Here is a 19,913-nt window from a genome sequence, read left to right on the forward strand (position 1 = left end):
CCCACCCTAGCCTTACCATCCCTATTTCAAATTAAATGTAAAAAAGGTTTCATGTTTTTTTATAGATTTTTTTAAAAATAAAAAATAAAAATTATTACTATCCAACCCTTTATTACTTTTTTTGTTTGTCTTTACCCATTTTATCTATTTAACTATCCATTTTAAATGGGTAATATAGGTATTACTCGTTTTTTTACCAATTTTTAAATGAATTGGATATTCAATTCATTTAATATGGGTAATATGAATGAATACCCATATTAGTTTACCCATATGAGAAAACTAGTGTATTTAGCCGCGCTTCGCGCGGTTATGAAAAAGATTAAAATAAAATTACATATTAATATTAATAATTACTTTAATAAAAAGAATTTTTTGTTAATCACATAATTTTATAGAAGAGAAATTATGAAAAATATTTAGATTAAATATGAAATTTATTAAGAAATCAATATATGTGAACTTCGAAAAGTTAAATATTAAAAATAAATTTTATAGAGAAAAAGGGAAGGTAATAAGAATTGGGTAATATTAGAACTACTTAAATGTAAACTTGTGATCATTTTTTTCTTTTTTATTTGAGATTTTCTTAGTATAGTTTATATATATTTATGTAAACTTTAAATCTAATCGTTCTTTTATGCTTATTTGTAATTTTATAAATTATATTCTTAGTATAACTTTTCGGCAATGTATAACTCGAATTGCTATTAATAGTTAGTATTCATGACTATATAGTTAGCCAACACTATTATAAATCATTATCCACAATTACTATTACTTGTCCTCGTCATGACCCAATCATCACATGTTTTAATTATTTTTATTGTACAGTATTAGATTAATTTAATATTTGTATTAATAACTTTTTAATAATTAAATTTTAAATAAAGAAAAGTTCAAAAATCTTAATTAGTTAAATTTCATACTTATTATTATTATTATTATTATTATTATTATTATCATTATACTTAGGTTTAGATATTAATTATTTTTGGGACAACTTATATTGGAAAAAAATGTAAAATTTAAAAATAATATAAAAGAGAACAAAAGAGAGAATTAACTACGAAAAAAAGATTCAAGAAAATGACACATACACAATTTCTATTTCTTTTAATTTTGTTTGGCTTAAACACAAAATATTAAAAAATATATTTCACATTTTAAATAAATATTACATTTAACATGATAAATTCTTAAGAATAAAAAGTCACAGTAATTAAGAGGATTAATAATATGACATTGAACTTTTGTAACACAATAAGAGTAATATTTGTACATTATTACACTAATAAAGAACATTAATTATAGAAAATGAAAAACAAACAAATTAGAGTTATTGAGACAAATATTTTATTATAAGTAAATAGAAAGGTAGGAAACCAACTAAATTTTTAAAATTATAAATTAATCGTAATTTTGAAATAACTTTAGAACTCCCGAAAAATAACAAACATGAAAATATAAAGACTTATTAATAAACAACTTGAAATATTCTAAGAAAAACAACAAAAATGAAAAATTTAAGAATTGTAATTTTACATATTAATAAATAATTTATTTTTAATAAAACCATGTGTATTTTAAAAATAATAAATTAACTTTATATTCTTATGTTCTATCATTTTTGTTAATAAAAATTGTTTCACCGGATTATGAAAGTATATGCACATATTTCTTTAAGTAGCATATTGATTTCTACTTCTATTTTTTAAAATATTATAAGTCACAAACACAATAAACTAATATTATCAATAAAAAAGTGAGAGATGAATTTATCTAAACAAATAATTATTTTTGAAGAGTGTTATCATTATATATAGTTAAATTATCTATGAATCATATAGAGGTCTAAGGAGAATAAATTAGATGTTTTTTTAAAATAAAACTCAGAATTTCTATCTTCATGAACATAAACAAATAATATTAAATGTATGATACAACAAAGAAAGAGTTGTAATTATATTAGACATATCAAATTATTTTTTCTTGTAAACTCAAATTATGCAAGAATGTCTAACCATTTTCATTATAGATATATCTTCTATAATCGGCAAATCTGATTAAATAAGTTAAAAAATTATCTAACAAAAGAAGAAAAAGATAAAGAATAAGGAGAAAATTACATTTAAACACATATAATCATTTTTGACAAAACATAAATAATTCAAAAAGAAATAATATAATAGAAACATTACTTCTTAAGGACCTAAAAAAATAAAGAATAATCACTATATAGCTCAAAATCCATTAATCTCCATCTCTGAATGTTTTCATTTCATCCTATATACAAGAGTCAAGAAAAATAATAACAAATAAATTATTAGTCCTAAAATGAATCTCAAAGTTAACAAAATAAAATATTATATCTCATAAAGAATAAGGGAAAATTACATTTAATCATAAATTCTCCTACATAATCATTTTTTGACCAAAAAAAATCAATATATATAACTCAAAATCCACTAATCTTCATTGCTTGATGTTATCATTTCATCCTATATACAAAAGTCAAGAAAAATAATAACAAATACATTATTAGTCATAAAATAAATCTCAAAGATAACAAAACAAAATAATTTATCTAGAAGAAATAAAAATATGATGATATATTAGCCTTACTTGCTAATTAAAAGTAATATATGAAGTAATATTTGAAAAAATAATGCACCTCAAAACTTACAAATATTGTAACATTTCTTCCACTAATTTTCTATCCAAAGGTGACTACAAAATAACACACAATTTTAGTGTGATTTTATAGTGTTAATGTAACATTTCACATTAAATAATTAGAAGTTATAAATATGAAAGGTTTAAGAGGTTATGAATATGAAAGGTTTGAGGGTTAAGAATATTATTAATACTAATTTAAGAATATAATTTATATAATTAAAGAGGTATAAGTTTATAAGACAAAAATAATTAAAAAAAAATATCAAGTAAAAGAAGAAAAATAAAAAAAAATAAATGAAGGTCATAGAGAGGTGCCACATCACCTCCTCTATGATCCTCATTTTTATATGTATATATATATAGATATTGATATGTATTTAACTTACCTCACTCTAGTTATCCAGACTTTTCAACTTTCTTAGCTGGCCTAATTTGATGATCGTGTTACGGTCCATATAAATTCTATAGAACTTTTTTTAGTAATTCAATTTTTAACTTTGTTGATTATCAGTTTTTTTTTTTAAATTTGATTATTGATGATTTTTATTTGGAAATTTTGCAAAAAACACTGAGGAATACAAGTATGTAATCATATTGAATATTTTTAAGACAAAATATCTAATTAGACTTTATAGATATTGGGTGCTTAATTAAAACGCGATTTAATTTGAGTCCAAAATTGACTATCCTTCCAAGCGTAAGTATCCAAAGATTTTAAGTAAAGGAGGCTCCTCTCCATTAGGGTAGACAAAATTGACAATTTTTTATTTTGGAAATTTTGCAAAAATACACTGAGGAATACAAGTATGTAATCATATTGAATATTTTTAAGACAAAATATCTAATTAGACTTTATAGGTATTAGTTACTTAATTAAAACGCGATTTAATTTGAGTCCAAATTGAATATCCTTTCAAGCGTAAGCATCCAAAGATTTTAAGTAAAGGAGGCTCCTCTCTATTAGGGTAGCCAAAATTGATAATTTTTTATTTTGGAAATTTTGCAAAAATAAACCGAGGAAGACAAGTATGTAATAATATTGAATATTTTTAAGACAAAATATCTAATTAGACTTTATAGGTATTGGGTGCTTAATTAAAACGCAATTAAATTTGAGTCCAAATTGAATATCCTTCCAAGCGTAAGCATCTAAAGATTTTAAGTAAAGGAGGCTCCTCTCTATTAGGGTAGCCAAAATTGACAATTCTATTGATTGAATGACACAAAAGATAACGCTATCCAACTGTAACTGAGTGCTAACGCTATCCAACTGTAACTGAGTGCTAATATTTTTTATTTGTACTCAAAACTTTTGTTAATTTGTAAAACAAAAAATGGAGTATTTTCTTCTTGTTCCTCTGCTTGCCTTCATTTACTTTCTTCATCAGTTCTTCTTTAGCCCTTCAAACACACAAAAGAGGTTATTGCCACCCTCTCCAACAAAGCTTCCAATCATAGGCAATCTCCATCAACTTGGTTCACTTCCTCATCGTTCTCTCCATAAACTATCCAAAAAATATGGTCCAGTCATGCTACTTCACTTTGGCAGTAAGCCAGTGATTGTTGCTTCCTCTGTCGATGCTGCTCGTGATATCATGAAAACTCACGATCTCGTTTGGTCAAATAGACCTAAATCTAGCATCACTGATAAACTCTTTTATGGCTCTAAAGACGTGGCCTTTAGTCCGTATGGTGAATACTGGAGACAAATTAGAAGCGTTACGGTGCTTCACCTTCTCAGCAACAAAAGAGTCCAATCTTATCGTCATGTGAGAGAAGAAGAAACATCAAACATGATTGATAAAATTAGGCAACAATGTGATTCAGTGATAGACTTGAGAGATGTTTTAAGTTGTATGACTAATCACATAATCAGCAGAGTGAATATAGGAAGGACATACAATGAAGGGGAAAGTGGAATTGCTGTTAAGAATCTATTAGAAGAAACTCTTATACTTGCAGGTACTTTTAACATTGGGGATTATATCCCGTGGCTTAAATGGGTCAATAAAATTGAAGGTCTGGACAGTAGAGTAAAGGAAGTAGCAAAAGATTTGGATGCATTTCTAGAGCGCGTCATTGAAGAACGCTTGATTAGGAATAAGAAAGCAGAATTCAGTGCGGTTGAAGCTAAAGATTTCTTGGGCGTTTTGCTAGAAATTCAGGATGAAAAGGAGACTGGCTTTCCTCTTCAAAGAGATTCATTGAAAGCTCTCCTTTTGGTAAATTTTCCCTCTTTAGTGCGTGTCTTGTTTTATTTTTTCTTTTAATTCGTACTACTAATATATTACTTTGTGTGGACGGTTGTCCCAATTTGTGTTTCTTTGTAATGCATAGGATGCATTTGTTGCTGGCACAGATTCAACGTATACAGTTTTGGAGTGGACAATTACAGAGCTTTTAAGGCATCCAAGAGTTATGAAAAAATTAGAGGATGAAGTGCGAGAATTAGGGCAAGGGAAAACAGAGATAACAGAGGATGACTTAGGAAATATGCACTATCTTAAAGCAGTGATCAAAGAGTCACTCAGGCTTCATGCACCGGTTCCACTTCTAGTTGCTCGAGAATCAATGGAAGAAGTAAAATTACTTGATTATGACATACCTGCTAAAACTCAAGTCCTTATTAATGCTTGGGCAATCGGCAGAGACCCATTGTTGTGGGATCATCCAGAGGAGTACATGCCAGAAAGGTTCTTGAATAGTGATATTGATGTAAAAGGATTAAACTTTGAGTTAATTCCGTTTGGAGCTGGTAGAAGGGGCTGCCCAGGAATTCCGTTTGCTATTATGGTGAATGAGTTAGCATTAGCAAACCTGGTGTATAAATTCAATTTTGCATTACCAAAAGGGATAAAAGGGGAGGATTTGGACATGACTGAATGCAATGGGCTCGCTGTTCGTAGGAAATCACCTTTGCTTGTGGTGGCTACTCCAAGTCCATGGTCTAGTTAATATTTTCACAATATGAAATAAATGTGTACTAGTCCATAAAGTTGTTGGGTATTTTTTTTTTTATTATGTTCTTGTATTCAAAATTTCCTGTTTTAACATGTTCTGCAAAAATTAATATTAATATTCCAAAAACATCAAGCTGGATGTGTTACTTGTTGTCGTTTGATGTTTCACCATCCAACTAGATGGTAAGTATGTAATTGATTGCAAAAAGAACACCTGCAGATTGTTGCTGGTATTGGAAGAAGCTAAATGCAATCAAGGTCCAAATGCAGGGTTGGTATAACTAAGGAAATTGCATGTTCACACAAACTGAGGAGTTACTAATTAGACAACAACCACGTATGAGAACAGTTGAGCTAGTGTGGACCTCTATGGCTCTACCTAAACATACATTCATAACGTGAGTTGACTGTACAAGGAAGATTACTCACGCAGGAAAGAAAACTGAAACTTAACATTCTGGTGGAGGACACTGATTGCTGTCTTTGTGATAAGAAGGTCATGGAGACTACAATACACTTATTCGCGAAGTGTGAGTGAGCACAGGCTATGGAAAGAGGTGAAACAATGGACAAGGATAGAGTTGCAAACTAATAGGATCAAGTAGACATTGGAAAGAATAATGTTGACGCACTGGAAGAAATTTAAGAAAGAGACTATTGCAGCTACTTGTAGAGCAATCTTATATCACATATGGAGAGCCAGGAATTGAAAAAAGTTCAAAGGCAAGACTGTATATACAAAGGAGGCAGCAACACAAATCAAAAAGGAGATTGTGGAGAGATTACAGTTACAGGTAATTAGTTCAAAGAGAACACAGAATTGTAGGAGTTTTGTTCAACTTCTACTTTGTAATTAAGTTTTTTACTTTGTAGGAGGCCTAATCCCTGTTACCAGGTATAGGAGCTCTTTATTTGTACTGGTAATCTTTTATGGTTGTTAATAAAAAAAAAGGGGAAAATGCTCAAATATGTCATTGAATTTAAAAAAAAAAGACTCATTTATGTCATCAATTAAAATTTTGGTTTATTTATATCATTGCTGTTAAATAAAAGGCTCATCCTTGCCATTTTTTTTAACTCCGATTTTGCCAAGTCATTTTTTACACACCAAACAAGATTTAACACTTTTCTATTGGTGTTTCTGGATCAAATGTATATTTTTTGTTTGTTTTTCTTTAAAAATATCAAGAACACATGAGGAACATAAACAACTCCCAAATTTTCAACATCTTCAATTCTTCACGAAATCATCTCAAATTTCGGCTACATCATTAATTTCTTTTTTCAAAAAAACTAAAATTCTAACATCATTTGCAGAGTTCAAAAAATTCACCCATAATTAAAAAATAATATTCCAAAAAAAAGGAAATCAGTCCCAAAATTCAAAATTTTCTTTGATTCTTGTTGTTCAAAATTTTCTTTGATTCTTGTTTTTGTATTTTTTTACATTAGATCTTTGTTGATTAGTGTTTTCTGAGTTTATGTTCAAAATTTCAAATGATTTGAAGTTGTGGAGAATCTACCATTAAATAATGTTGAAGTTTTGAAACTTTGACGAAATTTCAATTGGGTCTTGTTCTGTTGAATTAGGTTGAATTCAAGCTCAAAAGAAATTGAGTTTTCTTATCTAGCTCAAAAGAATTAGGTTGTCGTTTATTTTTTCAAATCTTATTCATATTTCATTTTTGGATGATTGAAAAATATGTCATTTTATCTTTAATTGAATTGATTGTTTTTTTCTAAATTTTATATGAGAGTTTATAAGTTTGTTTAAAATTAACAATGGTGAATTTGGTGTAAGAATTTGGTCTTTGTTGTTAAGGAGAAGAAAGACAATAAATTTGAAAAATAAATAGAAATACATATATTTATAAAAGATATTAAAAATTAAAATTTTAACATTTGTTTTTCGTGCTCACTCTCTCAAAGAGTGTGAAACACACTCTCAATGCGAACTAAAACACACTCTCAATGCGAACTAAACATTCCGAGAGGTAATAATATCAGTTTTAGACAATTCAGGTCGGTGATAGGACTCTCGTAAAGTTAAAGTGTGTAGTTGAAAATCCGGATATAGATTAGGGGGCTTTTGATCATTTAATTAAATAATTACATTTAAGTTTTATTTTAATTTTTAATGAAAAAGAATAAAAAGTCAAATTCACTGAAAATTAAATTAGCTAATAAATCTAGATTTCTAATTTAAAATGTAATTTAATTAGCTTAGAAAATTAAAGAAATAAGCTAAATTTTCAACTAGCTACTAAACTTAATAGTAAAATAAGAGAGATAGGAGAGCCTCATGTCGTTAGGCTATAGATTCATGATGTGTTCAGAGTGTCCAATTTATTTAATTTTGTCGTTACAAGTAGCATTTTATTTATATATACGGTATAATTTTTTGCCAAAGGGTGTCAAATTGGATACACGGACATTGTAGTTCCGCCACATTTTTTGCTAGCCCAAGATCGTTAACTGAGATCGAAAGATTCAACTAAATAAGAGAAAGTTAAGAAGAAAGAATGTGTATTTTGGATGAGAAAAAACTTTGTTATGGAAGAAGACTCTTAAATTTTAATTTGTTTTGGGTTGACTACAAATGACTAAGGCAACCCTTATTTATACTTATATGAGATGAATCTAGATATTTCAACATCTCACCTATACGGTATGGGTTACTCCAAATATTTAATCTCTAGAATATTTTAGATATTTCTTCAAGGTAACTTCTCTAGAATATCCAGATATTTCTTGAATATCTAGATATTTTTTAAGATAATTATTCTAAATACTACATTACATTATTCTAAATACTATACTAAAAATATCTATAATATTCCAAAATTCATCTTTTATCATTTTTTCACAAAATTTTGTGGAAATAGCTATTCGAGGAGCAAATTTGGGGTCCATATCATTTGAAGAAAAAAGAGAAAAATGAAAAAAAGAAAAAGTCAAATAAGGACGGGGAAAAGGTCACGTGCTAAAATTACTTGGTTAAAAAATGTTCTTGACAAGTATTATGGGACTTTTGAGATAAATGAAGTAAACTAGTGAGAATGATCAAAATTACTGTTAAACTATGCGAAATAGATTATTTATAACATTTATTATATTTTGAGATAAAAAATGTTTTCGATGTTATTCTAAGAGACTTTAAATATTCTCAAGAGTTAACACTCCAAATTTTTAATGACATAGCAAGTCAAATGAGACAAATTCTCCCATCTAAGCGTTGCCAACTATGATTCGCTATAAAAGAACTAGACCTTTAGCAGCGACAAAAGTCACCAAAACGCCCAAACTATCACGACTAAAGATTTTTTAACATTAAATTCTAATTTTGTGTTTTTTCTTCATTGTTTTTAAAATAGCAAAAATGATATCGATTAAGGAAGAGTTTGAAGACACTATATGTTTTATTTTTATGTCATATGTATTATAAAATGTACCATGATGCATTATGAAGTAGGAGATTTGAATCGAGAAGTAGTTTTGATGATTTTCATTATAAGATTGGACGTTTTAATATTGATAGTGCAAGTTATTTATTTTAAAAAAATTGTTCGCCGCCAAAGATCAATGTTTTTTGTAGTGAATCCTAGTTGAGAATGCTTAGGTGGAGGAATTGACTTGCCACGTCACTAAAAAATTAGGTAGTTATTGAGAGTATTTGTGGTCTCCCGTGATAACGATAACGATGTGGTATTTTTTATCCCAAAATATAATGGAGGATATAAATATTCTATTTCGCATACTTTAGGAATATTGTTTTTATCCATTTCCGGATAAATTTTGGACTTTTTGATCACATGCAAATTTTATGAGTAGTAAATATAATTTATTTCCATGTAATAAGAAAAATGAACAATATTCCAATACATCCATTTCTATGATTATTTTTTTGACATAGTTATAAATAATAATATTATCGGCGAAACATGTTAAAATAAGAGACAGACCAATACACTTATTTCATATGGCAAACATATCAACAAATTATGTAGAGCATGGAGTAGCCAATGCTAGCAAAGGTGATTTTCTACGAACAGTGAGTCCAGTGCATTCAGTCATATCCAATTCTTTTTCTTTTGGTAATGCTAAATTGAACTTGTGCACAATCCTTGCTAATGCTAGCTCAATTGCCACAATAGCGAAAACAGTTCCCGGGCAGCCCCTTCTGCCTGCTCCAAACGGTATCACCTCAAAGTTTAATCCTTTGATATCAATATTACTATTTAAGAATCTATCTGGCCGATAATCCTCTGGATCATCCCATGACAACGGGTCTCTTCCAATTGCCCAAGCATTAATAATGACTTGAGTTTTTGCAGGTATGCGATAGCCTAGTAATTTTACATCTTCCATTGATTCTCGAGGAACTAGCAGTGGAATCGGTGGATGAAGCCTGAAAGTCTCTTTGATCACTGCTTTGAGATAGTGCATATTTCCTAAGTCATCCTCTGTTACCTCTGCTTTCCCTTGGGCTAATTCTCGCACTTCATTCTGTAATTTTTCCATGGCTCTTGGATGCATCAATAGCTCTGTAATAGTCCACTCCAAGGCTGTATATATAGTATCCGTGCCAGCAGAAAACGTATCCTATGCATAATAATATAATTAGAAAGAAACAAAACAAAACTAAGGGTGGATTGCGTTTCAACATTCATACATGATTGAGTTTTAATTACTGTTACCAAAATAAGAGCTTTCAATGAATCCCTTTGAAGAGGAATGCCAGTTTCATTTCCATTCTGAATTTCCAACAAAACATCCACCAAGTCTATAGCTTCACCAGCTCGATTTTCTCCTTTCTCGTTCCTAATAATGTGTTGTTCAATCACGAGCTCCAAAAATGAATTCAAATCTTTCGCCACCTTGTCCACTTTGGTGTCAAGACCGGTGATTCTATTGACCCATTCAAGCCATGGAATATAATCCCCTACATTAAAAGTACCTAAAAGTTCCACAAACATATTTAGAGTGGCCTTAGCATCTACTCCACTTTGCTCATCATTGTATTTCCTCCCTAAAGCCACGCGGCTAATTATATTATTAGTCATACAACTTAAAACATCTCTCAAGTCTATCACAGAATCACACTGTTGCCTAATTTTATCAATCATGTTTGATGTTTCTTCTTCTCTGACATGACGATATGATTGGACTCTTTTGTTGCTGAGAAGGTGTAGCACCGTAACACTTCTAATTTGTCTCCAGTATTCACCATACGGACTAAAGGCCACATCCTTGGAGTCATACAGGAGTCTATCAGCCATTTTACATTTAGGTCTGTTTGACCAAACAAGATCGTTGGTTTTCATGATATCGCGAGCAGCATCAACAGAGGAAGCAACAATCACTGGCTTACTGCCAAAGTGAAGTAGCATGACTGGACCATATTTATTGGATAGTTTATGGAGAGAACGGTGAGGATGCGATCCAAGTTGATGCAAATTTCCTATGATTGGAAGCTTTGTTGGAGATGGTAGTAACTTATTTTGATTATTGGAAGTAGTAAAGAAGCACTTGTGAAGAACGAAAATGAACACAAACAGTGGAACAATAACAGAATACAAGGCATAATCCATTTCTTTTTTTGGGCAGGAAAGAAATGTTGAAATTTGGAAACAATATATTGTTATCATCGTAAACTACCAAATGGAAAAGAAACGTCATTTTCATATACCGTTGGAGATGATTTTAATTCAGTAAAGCTTTACCACACAAACTTATGAAACAATCGACCACAATTATATTATTTCCATTATTTCAAACAAAAGATAAACCATTCCAACTTTAACCACAAATTTTGTTTCCAAATTTAAATAATGTAAACTCTCACACTTACCTAAAATTTGGATTAAATAGGATAGAATGGAACAATATTCAGCAATATTGACAATTGAAAATGCAGAACTTCAAACTCAGCAAATGGAGAAAATATGAGGAGAAGATGAGAATGAATTTTGTCTGCTTTTAAGAAGAAAAGGACTTTTGTTTTTCATTTTTTAGTACTACCCCAGTGTAAAAAAAAATCATCTAGTTCAACTTATTTTTAGCTTTTGGAAATGTTTAACAACATTAAAAACAACTTTTTTTAAAAAAAGTTGAAAACCAAAACTAAATTTTCTCTACTTTTTTTTTTTTACTTAAAAGTCATTTAAATCTAAATTTGACATTTTATTTTTTCACTTACATGATTTTTTAGGCCATTTCAAAGAGGTTCTATGACAATAAGGTACAAATAGAGGGGCCACATATCTCTGTTTCAAGTGCACTGTCAAAGCTTCTTTTGCAATTTTTTTGAGAAAATGATCAAAATAGTTTCGTATATATATATATATATAAAAGGATTGCTTTATGTTGATTTTTAATATATTTCATATAATCTATATGGTTCAATGATCAAAATAGTTTCGTATATATATGAGAATTGCTTTATGTTGATCTTTAATATATTTCATATAATCTATATGGTTCAAATGATCAAAATAGTTTCATATATATATGAGGATTGCTTTATGTTGATCTTTAATATATTTCATATAATCTATATGGTCCAGTGGCGGATCTAGGATTTTAAAATTGTGGATGTTTTGAAGTGAAACTGTAAAAAAAGGCTAAAAGAGGCTTACATACCCATTTAAGAACCATTGGGCCAACTATATCATTTATTCATTGGGTGCTCTATGTTAATTTTATACAAATATTTATCGATTTCTACATAGATATATATTTCGTAACGAAGTTAATGGATGCTCGAGCACCCGACGCACACCATGTGGGTTCGCCCCTGATGTGGTCCTGAATGTATATGACAAGATGATCATTTTAATCCATTTAACCCTAAAACTAATAAAAAAACGGTTAGATTTAACAAATTTGCTTTCTTTCACCATCACCGCCATAGATCCTTCTCCTGAACTTCTTTCTTTTGCCATTTTGGTCATCCTCTATATCCTCATATATGAAAAAAAAAAGTAATAATGATATACACTACACCCATTTCCTCAGTTCATCTAAACAAAATTTTCAGAAGCTTATAGGTTGAATCAGATTTACTAAAGTTAGTTACTCAAATCATTTATATTTTAGTCAAGCCTTTTTACATCATTGTTTTGTTATCCTCTTTGGTAGAGTTGCCTAGGAGAGTGAACTAGAGTTAGTTGATGTGGGTGCAATAGAGTTGTTGCTTGTTTATGTTCCTATCTTTGAGATCTGAGTTAGTAGCTAGAGTTAGTCTTGTTGCATTCTTGAAGTCTAGATCAACTCGAGTTAGCTGGTTAAGTTGGAGTTATTGCTTAGTTTCCTTTATAGTAGAGTTGCTACAATAAGGGGAAACGGATTAAGGGGTCGTTTGGTATTATATAAGTTGCTTTTACTCATGTATAAAAAGTTGTACTCCCTTCATTTTACAAAAAATGATTTAGTTTGACTAGACACAGAGTTTAAGAAAATAAAGAAGACTTTTGATTATGTGGTCCTAAATTAAAGTTATGTCAAATTAACAAAATTGCTCTTTAATCTTGTGGCTTAAACATGCCACATGGAAAGTTATTACCAAAAAAAGAAAGAGGTCATTCTTTTCTAAACAAACTAAAAAGGAAAGGAGATCATTCTTTTTGAAACGGAAGGAGTATCAGTTTTACTATGTTTGCTAAAAGTTTTGTATTAGGTGGAAAAATCAACATAACATATACCATGTTTGGTTGGCAGGATTCTAATTATTGTAGGGATAAAACATAAGTACCGCCTAGACTGTATAGAAATCTCAGAGACGTACCTTAACTAAACTAAGGTCCTATTATCCGTTGAGCTTATTTTTTTTTTAATAAATTTTATACACCTTTTGTCTTACTTAGCACACTCGTGACTCCACACAATTGAGACGCATGAGAGATACTTGGATGTCACATAAGCTAAAAAGGTGCACAAAATTTTTATAAAAATGGGTTAAGGGGGGTAATAAGACCTTACTTTAGTTAAGGAGTCTATGAGATTTCAATCATAGTTTAGGGGGGTACTTGTATATTTTTCCAATATTATATAAAAGTTATTCATGTATTTATTTTATATGATATTGGTTGTGTTTTTTGTAGTCCTATATAATTAATACCAACATAACTTATAAGGAAATCTATGTATAAGTTTCCCTCATAAGTTATGCAGGGTAAAAGGTGGAATAAATTGGCAAGAATTAACTATACATATATTAAAATACTAAATTACCCATTTACTTGTATTGATCTATTTTTAATTATTATTATTTTAAAACTTTACCCAACTATAATATTTTCCGAACTTTTTTAGTAGACAAACTCTTTTTTTTTTCAGTTTTCATTTGAATTCCAAATGTAATATATTATTAATATTACAAATTGAATTATATATATATATATATATATATATATATATATATGTTGCTAGCACATATGTTAATCATATAAAGCGTTATATATCCTTAAATATATTCCACTTATTTAATTAATATATATTATTATTTTGTTTAGGATGTAAATTTATACCTAATTCATATATTTGATATATTAAAAATGTATAATAAATATATACAACATATTGATATAATATCTACATTATATAATATAGAATATTATAATATACTTGAAATATATTAATAGTATTTTATTTTTATAAATTATAAACATAAAAAAATAACAAAACTAAAAAATAGCAGTTTCAATTAAGTACAGAGGAAGAATTTATTTTCTTTACTTTTTATTCAAAAAGGGGGAGAATTTATGCTATTTCGTTACTTATTTATTTGTAATAATATATATCAATTTACAATAAATTTAATATTTAATAGTTAATAATTTATGTATTGTGATCTCTACATAACTAAATAATACATAACTAAACACTGCATAATAATACATGAGTAACTCTAACCAGTAACAAAACAGTCCCTAAATGTTTAATTCCCAGGTTACCAGAAGTTGTAATATGAAGTTGTGCTTTGTTTGAGTGAAATGGAATTTGAGTTGAAATTCTGTGAGTACGGATTGTGATTTTCACGTCCCTTGAACAAGGGGTTTCAATGTAAAATCCTTGTGCTTGATTGACTTTGAGTTATTTATTTTCTGCACTACTATTCTATCGAAGGACCTAGTCCAATGATCACTAGTGGACACATATATTCTATCATAATTTTTATGCAAGCTTTACTAGTATTCCTTACTTATATTTCCACAAGTTAATTTGTGCGGTCACAAAATAATGCCAAATAATAAATAAAGATACAATCAGACCTCTCTCTATAGTGGGTTACTTGCTATTATGCTATACATGTACATTGTCATTCGACTTTTAAACCTTATTTAATTGTTACTAACATAAGAACAAAAAAAGATTAGTAAAGTTAAGTTGGCCTCCAAAAAAAGAAAAAGAAAAAGTCCAAGAAATAATAGTCATGTGCCAAAATAAAAAGTCTAGTACAAATTTGGTTTGCTAGCCAAGAAGAACCTTCATAAGCAAAGTATTTAGGCACATGACTATTATTTCTTGACTTTTTCATATTTATTTTACAAGAACTCTACCCCCTATGGGCTATGGCTCTGTAATATTCAGGACCTTGATATCTATAGGGGATGAAGAGCATGTTTCTCTCTAGAGAATGCAAATTAAAGTGTATTTAGCTCTTGTAATGTGGAATATTTTCTTTATACACGAAGCTTAAGATCAAGAGGACAATGCATACTAATGGCTAACGGACCGACAGTTTGCAACCCAAGTTGGTGGTGATAACTTTTTTCGGGTAGTAACGAACCAGTTATGGAGAAAGAAAATGAAAACAAGTAGAGCCAGAACATAAATAACACATAAATGAAAACCAGTACACTTCTTACATATATACAGTGAATTCTGAAATTTTCTTGCGATGCTCGGGTTTCGAATTATTAATAGTTTAGTACAATTTTAAGGCATAATAAGAAATGGAAGGAAAAGAAGAAAAAAAACTAGCGCACGGAGTTGCCACTGCTAGTAAAGGTAATTTCACTCATATCCAAATCCTCATTTTTCGTTCCTTTTCGTAATGCTAAATTGAACTTGTGTACAATCTTTGTTAATGCTAGCTCTATTACCATTATAGCAAAATTAATTCCTGGGCAACCCCTCCCGCTAGCTCCGAACGGAATCAACTCAAAGTTTATTCCTCTGAAATCAATATTACTATTCAAAAATCTCTCAGGTCGGTACTCGTCTGGATCATCCCATGACAATGAGTCTCTTCCGATTGCCCAAGCATTAATAAGGACTTAAGTTTTAGGAGGTCTGTCATAGTCTAGTAATCTTACGTCTTCCATTGATTCACGAGGAACTAGTAGTGGAACAGTGGATGAAGCCTGAGGGACTCTTTGATCACTGCTTTAAGATACTGCATATTTCCTAAGTGGTCCTCTGTTACCTCTGCTTTTCCTTGGACCAATTCTCACACTTCATACTGTAATATTTCCATGGCTCTTGGATATCTCGAATGCTCTGTCATTATCTACTCCAAAGTTGTATATATTGAATCCGTACCATAACTATCACTGAATCACACTCTTACCTGATTTTTTCAGTCATGTTTGATGTTTCTTCTTCTCTAATATCATGATAAGATTGAAATTCTTTTGTTGCTGAGAAGGTGAAGCACAGCAATGCTTCAAAATTTTCTCCAGTATTCACCATACGGACTAAATGTCATGTCTGTAGAACCATAAAGGAGTCCATCAGCGATGCTTGATTTAAGTCTGTTTAACCATACGAGATCGTGGGTTTTCATGATATCACGAGCAACTTCAGCAGAAGAAACAACAATTACTGGCTTACTGCCCAAGTGAAGTAGCATGACTGGACTATATTTTTTGGACAGTTAATGGAGAGAACGGTGAGGATATGAACCAAGCTGATGCAAATTTCCAATTATTGGGAGCTTTGTTGGAGATGGTGGTATATTTTTTTATTATTATTGGAAGTAGTATAGCAGTTATGAAGAAAGAAAATGAAAACAAACAGAGGAACAACAGCAGAATACCAAGGAAGCTCCATTTTTATGTAGAAATATGGAGAAATTGGGAATTGAGTATAGACAAATGTAATATATAGCCAGAAGCCTCGCCACATAAACAGAAGGAAACGATCACCCCATAACAGATTTTCCGTTATTTTTTTCTTGGCTCAGTATTGTTTCCCTGGATTAAGAAATCTTGCAATCGAGAATATAAAAGAGAGAAAATAAACACCTTAGAAAAAAGGAGCCAACCAGTAAACTTATTACACAAGTGAATTCTGAAATTCTCTTGCACTGCCCTTTTCAATGGGTTTCAAATTACTAACTATAAGTAGTTTACTACTTATTACATATATACTTATTTATATTTTATGTCATTATAAGAAATTGAAGGAAAAAAACTAAATACTGCACGGAGTTGCCACTGTTAGTAAAGGCAATTTCCTGCGAATGGAGATGCCAGTGCATTCACTCATATCCAAATCCTCTTTTTTCATTCCTTGTGGTAATGCAAAATTAAATTCGTTCACAAGCCTTGCTAATGCTAGCTCAATTATCACAATAGCAAAAGGAATTCCTGGGCAACCCCTCCTGCCAGCTCCGAACGGAATCAACTCAAAGTTTAGTCCTCTGAAATCAATATCACTATTCAAGAATCTCTCAGGCCGGTACTCCTCTGGTTCATCCCATGATAATGGGTCTCTTCCGATTGCCCAAATATTAACAAGGACTTGAGTTTTAGCAGGTATGTTATAGTCTAGTAATTTTACGTCTTCCATTGATTCTCGAGGAACTGGTATTGGAAACGGTGGATTAAGCCTGAGACTCTCTTTAATTACTGCTTTGAGATACATCATATTTCCTAAGTCGTCCTCTGTTATCTCTGCTTTCCCTTGGACTAATCCTCGCACATCATTCTGTAATTTCTCCATGGCTCTTGGATTCCTCAAGAGCTCTATCATTATCCACTCTAAAGTTGTATATATTGAATCCACACCAGCAATAAACGAGTCCTTTGCATTAAATGAAACACACACAATTAAGTACATACTTTAGCCGTGTTGGTAAACTAGATTGCCAAAGTGTACGGTTACTTAAAGTTTCCCATTATGAAATTTTAAGTCCCAAGTTTTGAAATTTGAACTATGAATCAATACATTAGTACGAATTATATCTAAGTGCTTAAAACAAAAAATTAAAACAAGATATGCCAAAAAGTGAATAAGTAATAGTAAGAGATGCTAAATTACCAAGAGAATAGCTTTCAATGAATCCCTTTGAAGCGGAAAGCCAGTTTCGTTTCCATTCTGAATTTCCAGCAAAACATCAACGAAATCTTTAGCTTCACTCGTACTTTTTTCTGCTTTTTTGTTTCTAACCACGCGTTCCTCAATCACGCTGTCTAGAAATGCATCCAAATCTTTAGCTACTTTCTTCACTCTGTTGTCAAGACCATTGATTTTATTGAGCCATTTAAGCCATGGAATATACTCCCCAACGTTAAAAGTACCTAAAAGTGCAAGAAGTTCTTCTAATAGAGCCTTAACAGCTATTCCACTTTCCCCTTCATTGTATGTCCTTCCTATGGCCACTCTACTGATTATGTTACTAGTCATACAACTTAAAACATCTCTCATATCTATCACTGAATTTGAAGAAGTAGTACACCTTTTCCTGATTTCATCAATCATGTTTGATACTTCTTCTTCTCTGATATCACGAAAAGATTGGACTCTTTTGTTGTTGAGAAGGTGAAGCACGATGACACTTCTAACTTGTCTCCAGTATTCACTATAATTACTAAAGGCTACACCTTTGGATCCATAAAGGAGTCCATCAGCGATGCTAGATTTTGGTCTGTTTGACCATACGAGATCATGAGTTTTCATGATATCGCGAGCAGCATCAACAGAGGAAGCAACAATAACTGGCTTGTTGCCAAAGTGAAGTAGCATGACTGGACCATATTTTTCCGATAGTTTATGGAGAGAACGGTGAGGATGCAACCCAAGTTGATGCAAATTTCCTATGATTGGGAGCTTTCTTGGAGATGGTGGTAATTTTTTGTTACTCGTATTAAAAATGGTAAATAAGCAGTTGTAAAGGAAAAAAATGAAAACAAACAGAGGAACAACAACAGAATACCAAGGAAATTCCATTTTTTTAATCTAGTAATTAGGAGAAAATGGGAATTGAGTATAGATATATATTCAGATAAGCTTCACCACAGAAACTAAAGGAGACGATCACCACATAACAACTTTTTTGTTCTTTTTTTCCTTGCTTAATTATTGTTTCCTTGGACCATAATTTGATAGTATCATGGAGTAAATTTTTATGAAGTTTACCAGTATTCCGTACGGATAATTCCACCAGTTAATTTGTGCCATGACTAAAAAAAAATAAAAGGAAAATAATTCAAAAGTACTTTCAACTTTCATTTATTAGTTAAAATAAAATTATACTTAACCGTTAACAAATTTATCAGGTGTACCCCTCATTAAATCAATGAAAATTGATCCAATTGACCCAACCTAAAATAATTTAACTCATTTTTCATAACAATTTTTTTTTTTAAAAAAGAAATCATTTGAAGCTACTGCGCTGATAATTGTGCAAATTGTGTTACCTCACGTATGATTCTTCATTTTATCAAGAATGCAGCAACCAAGAAATAATACTACAGGATAGGAGAAAAATAAAATGAAAACAGCCCATCCAAGAAATTTATCGGAAAAAAATGTTTTGTGGGAGCAATGATTTTGTTGATTGGATTGACATTAACAAGGGAGATGTGGTGTGGTGTGGCGTGGCTTCACAGGCATTGTTGAAGGAGCGGCTAAAACACAAAACGGACCAGATCTGGGCACTTTAAGACGAGCACGAAGGCTCTATAAATGGAGGAAAAAGAAAAATGGAGAGTGGCATTGTGGTGGATGGCTGGCTAGCGCCGGAGCTAGAAGCAGACAATTGGAGAGAAGAAGTTTTTTCTTACTTCTTCAAATCAACAACAAACGTAAATAAAAAAAACAACAAAAACAATACTGTTCTTAATGAAGTTTTATTGTTTCGTCGAGGAAAAATGCACGAGTACCCCTCAACCTATGTTCGAAATGTCAGAGACACTTATATTATACTAAGTTTCTATTACCTCTCTAAATTTTATTAATAATTTTTTTACCTTTTTTCGGCTGACGTGACATAGGCCGAAAAGGGGTAAAAAATTACTTATAAAATAAGTTTAGGGATAGTAGAAA

General features: G+C 30.5%; 3 protein-coding genes and 2 pseudogenes across 3 annotated transcripts; 1 reads left to right on the top strand and 4 right to left on the bottom strand.

Moving 5' to 3' along the window:
- The first annotated feature begins 3,879 nt into the window (after positions 1 to 3,879).
- Positions 3,880 to 6,606, top strand: LOC107014927 (cytochrome P450 71A4-like). The gene is made up of 2 exons (XM_015215051.2): positions 3,880 to 4,901; positions 5,017 to 6,606. The coding sequence occupies exons 1-2, from the start codon at positions 4,014 to 4,016 to the stop codon at positions 5,632 to 5,634; spliced, it is 1,506 nt and encodes a 501-aa protein (XP_015070537.1). The 5' UTR covers positions 3,880 to 4,013; the 3' UTR covers positions 5,635 to 6,606.
- A 2,861-nt stretch (positions 6,607 to 9,467) lies between these two features.
- LOC107015248 (cytochrome P450 71A3-like) lies at positions 9,468 to 11,587 on the bottom strand. Its single transcript, XM_015215457.2, has 2 exons — positions 10,337 to 11,587; positions 9,468 to 10,241 (listed from the first exon to the last, which is right to left on the bottom strand). Exons 1-2 carry the CDS (start codon positions 11,285 to 11,287, stop codon positions 9,639 to 9,641), a joined length of 1,554 nt encoding a protein of 517 aa, XP_015070943.1. The 5' UTR covers positions 11,288 to 11,587; the 3' UTR covers positions 9,468 to 9,638.
- Positions 11,588 to 15,522: 3,935 nt separating this feature from the next.
- LOC107015249 lies at positions 15,523 to 16,179 on the bottom strand (annotated as a pseudogene).
- Positions 15,523 to 16,800, bottom strand: LOC107015250 (annotated as a pseudogene).
- Positions 16,801 to 16,872: 72 nt separating this feature from the next.
- Positions 16,873 to 19,680, bottom strand: LOC107015251 (cytochrome P450 71A4-like). The gene is made up of 2 exons (XM_015215459.2): positions 17,907 to 19,680; positions 16,873 to 17,669 (listed from the first exon to the last, which is right to left on the bottom strand). Exons 1-2 carry the CDS (start codon positions 18,813 to 18,815, stop codon positions 17,058 to 17,060), a joined length of 1,521 nt encoding a protein of 506 aa, XP_015070945.1. The 5' UTR covers positions 18,816 to 19,680; the 3' UTR covers positions 16,873 to 17,057.
- Between the last annotated feature and the right edge of the window lie 233 nt (positions 19,681 to 19,913).

The sequence above is a fragment of the Solanum pennellii genome, chromosome 3 (assembly GCF_001406875.1).
Source record: "Solanum pennellii chromosome 3, SPENNV200".
NCBI lineage: Eukaryota > Viridiplantae > Streptophyta > Magnoliopsida > Solanales > Solanaceae > Solanum > Solanum pennellii.

Coding starts and splice junctions, on each gene's coding strand:
- LOC107015248 (XM_015215457.2), bottom strand. CDS start 11,287: ATGATAACAATATATTGTTTCCAAATTTCAACATTTCTTTCCTGCCCA. Junction 10,242..10,336: donor CATTGAAAGCTCTTATTTTG/GTAACAGTAATT, acceptor TATTATGCATAG/GATACGTTTTCTGCTGGCAC.
- LOC107014927 (XM_015215051.2), top strand. CDS start 4,014: ATGGAGTATTTTCTTCTTGTTCCTCTGCTTGCCTTCATTTACTTTCTT. Junction 4,902..5,016: donor CATTGAAAGCTCTCCTTTTG/GTAAATTTTCCC, acceptor TGTAATGCATAG/GATGCATTTGTTGCTGGCAC.
- LOC107015251 (XM_015215459.2), bottom strand. CDS start 18,815: ATGGAATTTCCTTGGTATTCTGTTGTTGTTCCTCTGTTTGTTTTCATT. Junction 17,670..17,906: donor CATTGAAAGCTATTCTCTTG/GTAATTTAGCAT, acceptor TTTAATGCAAAG/GACTCGTTTATTGCTGGTGT.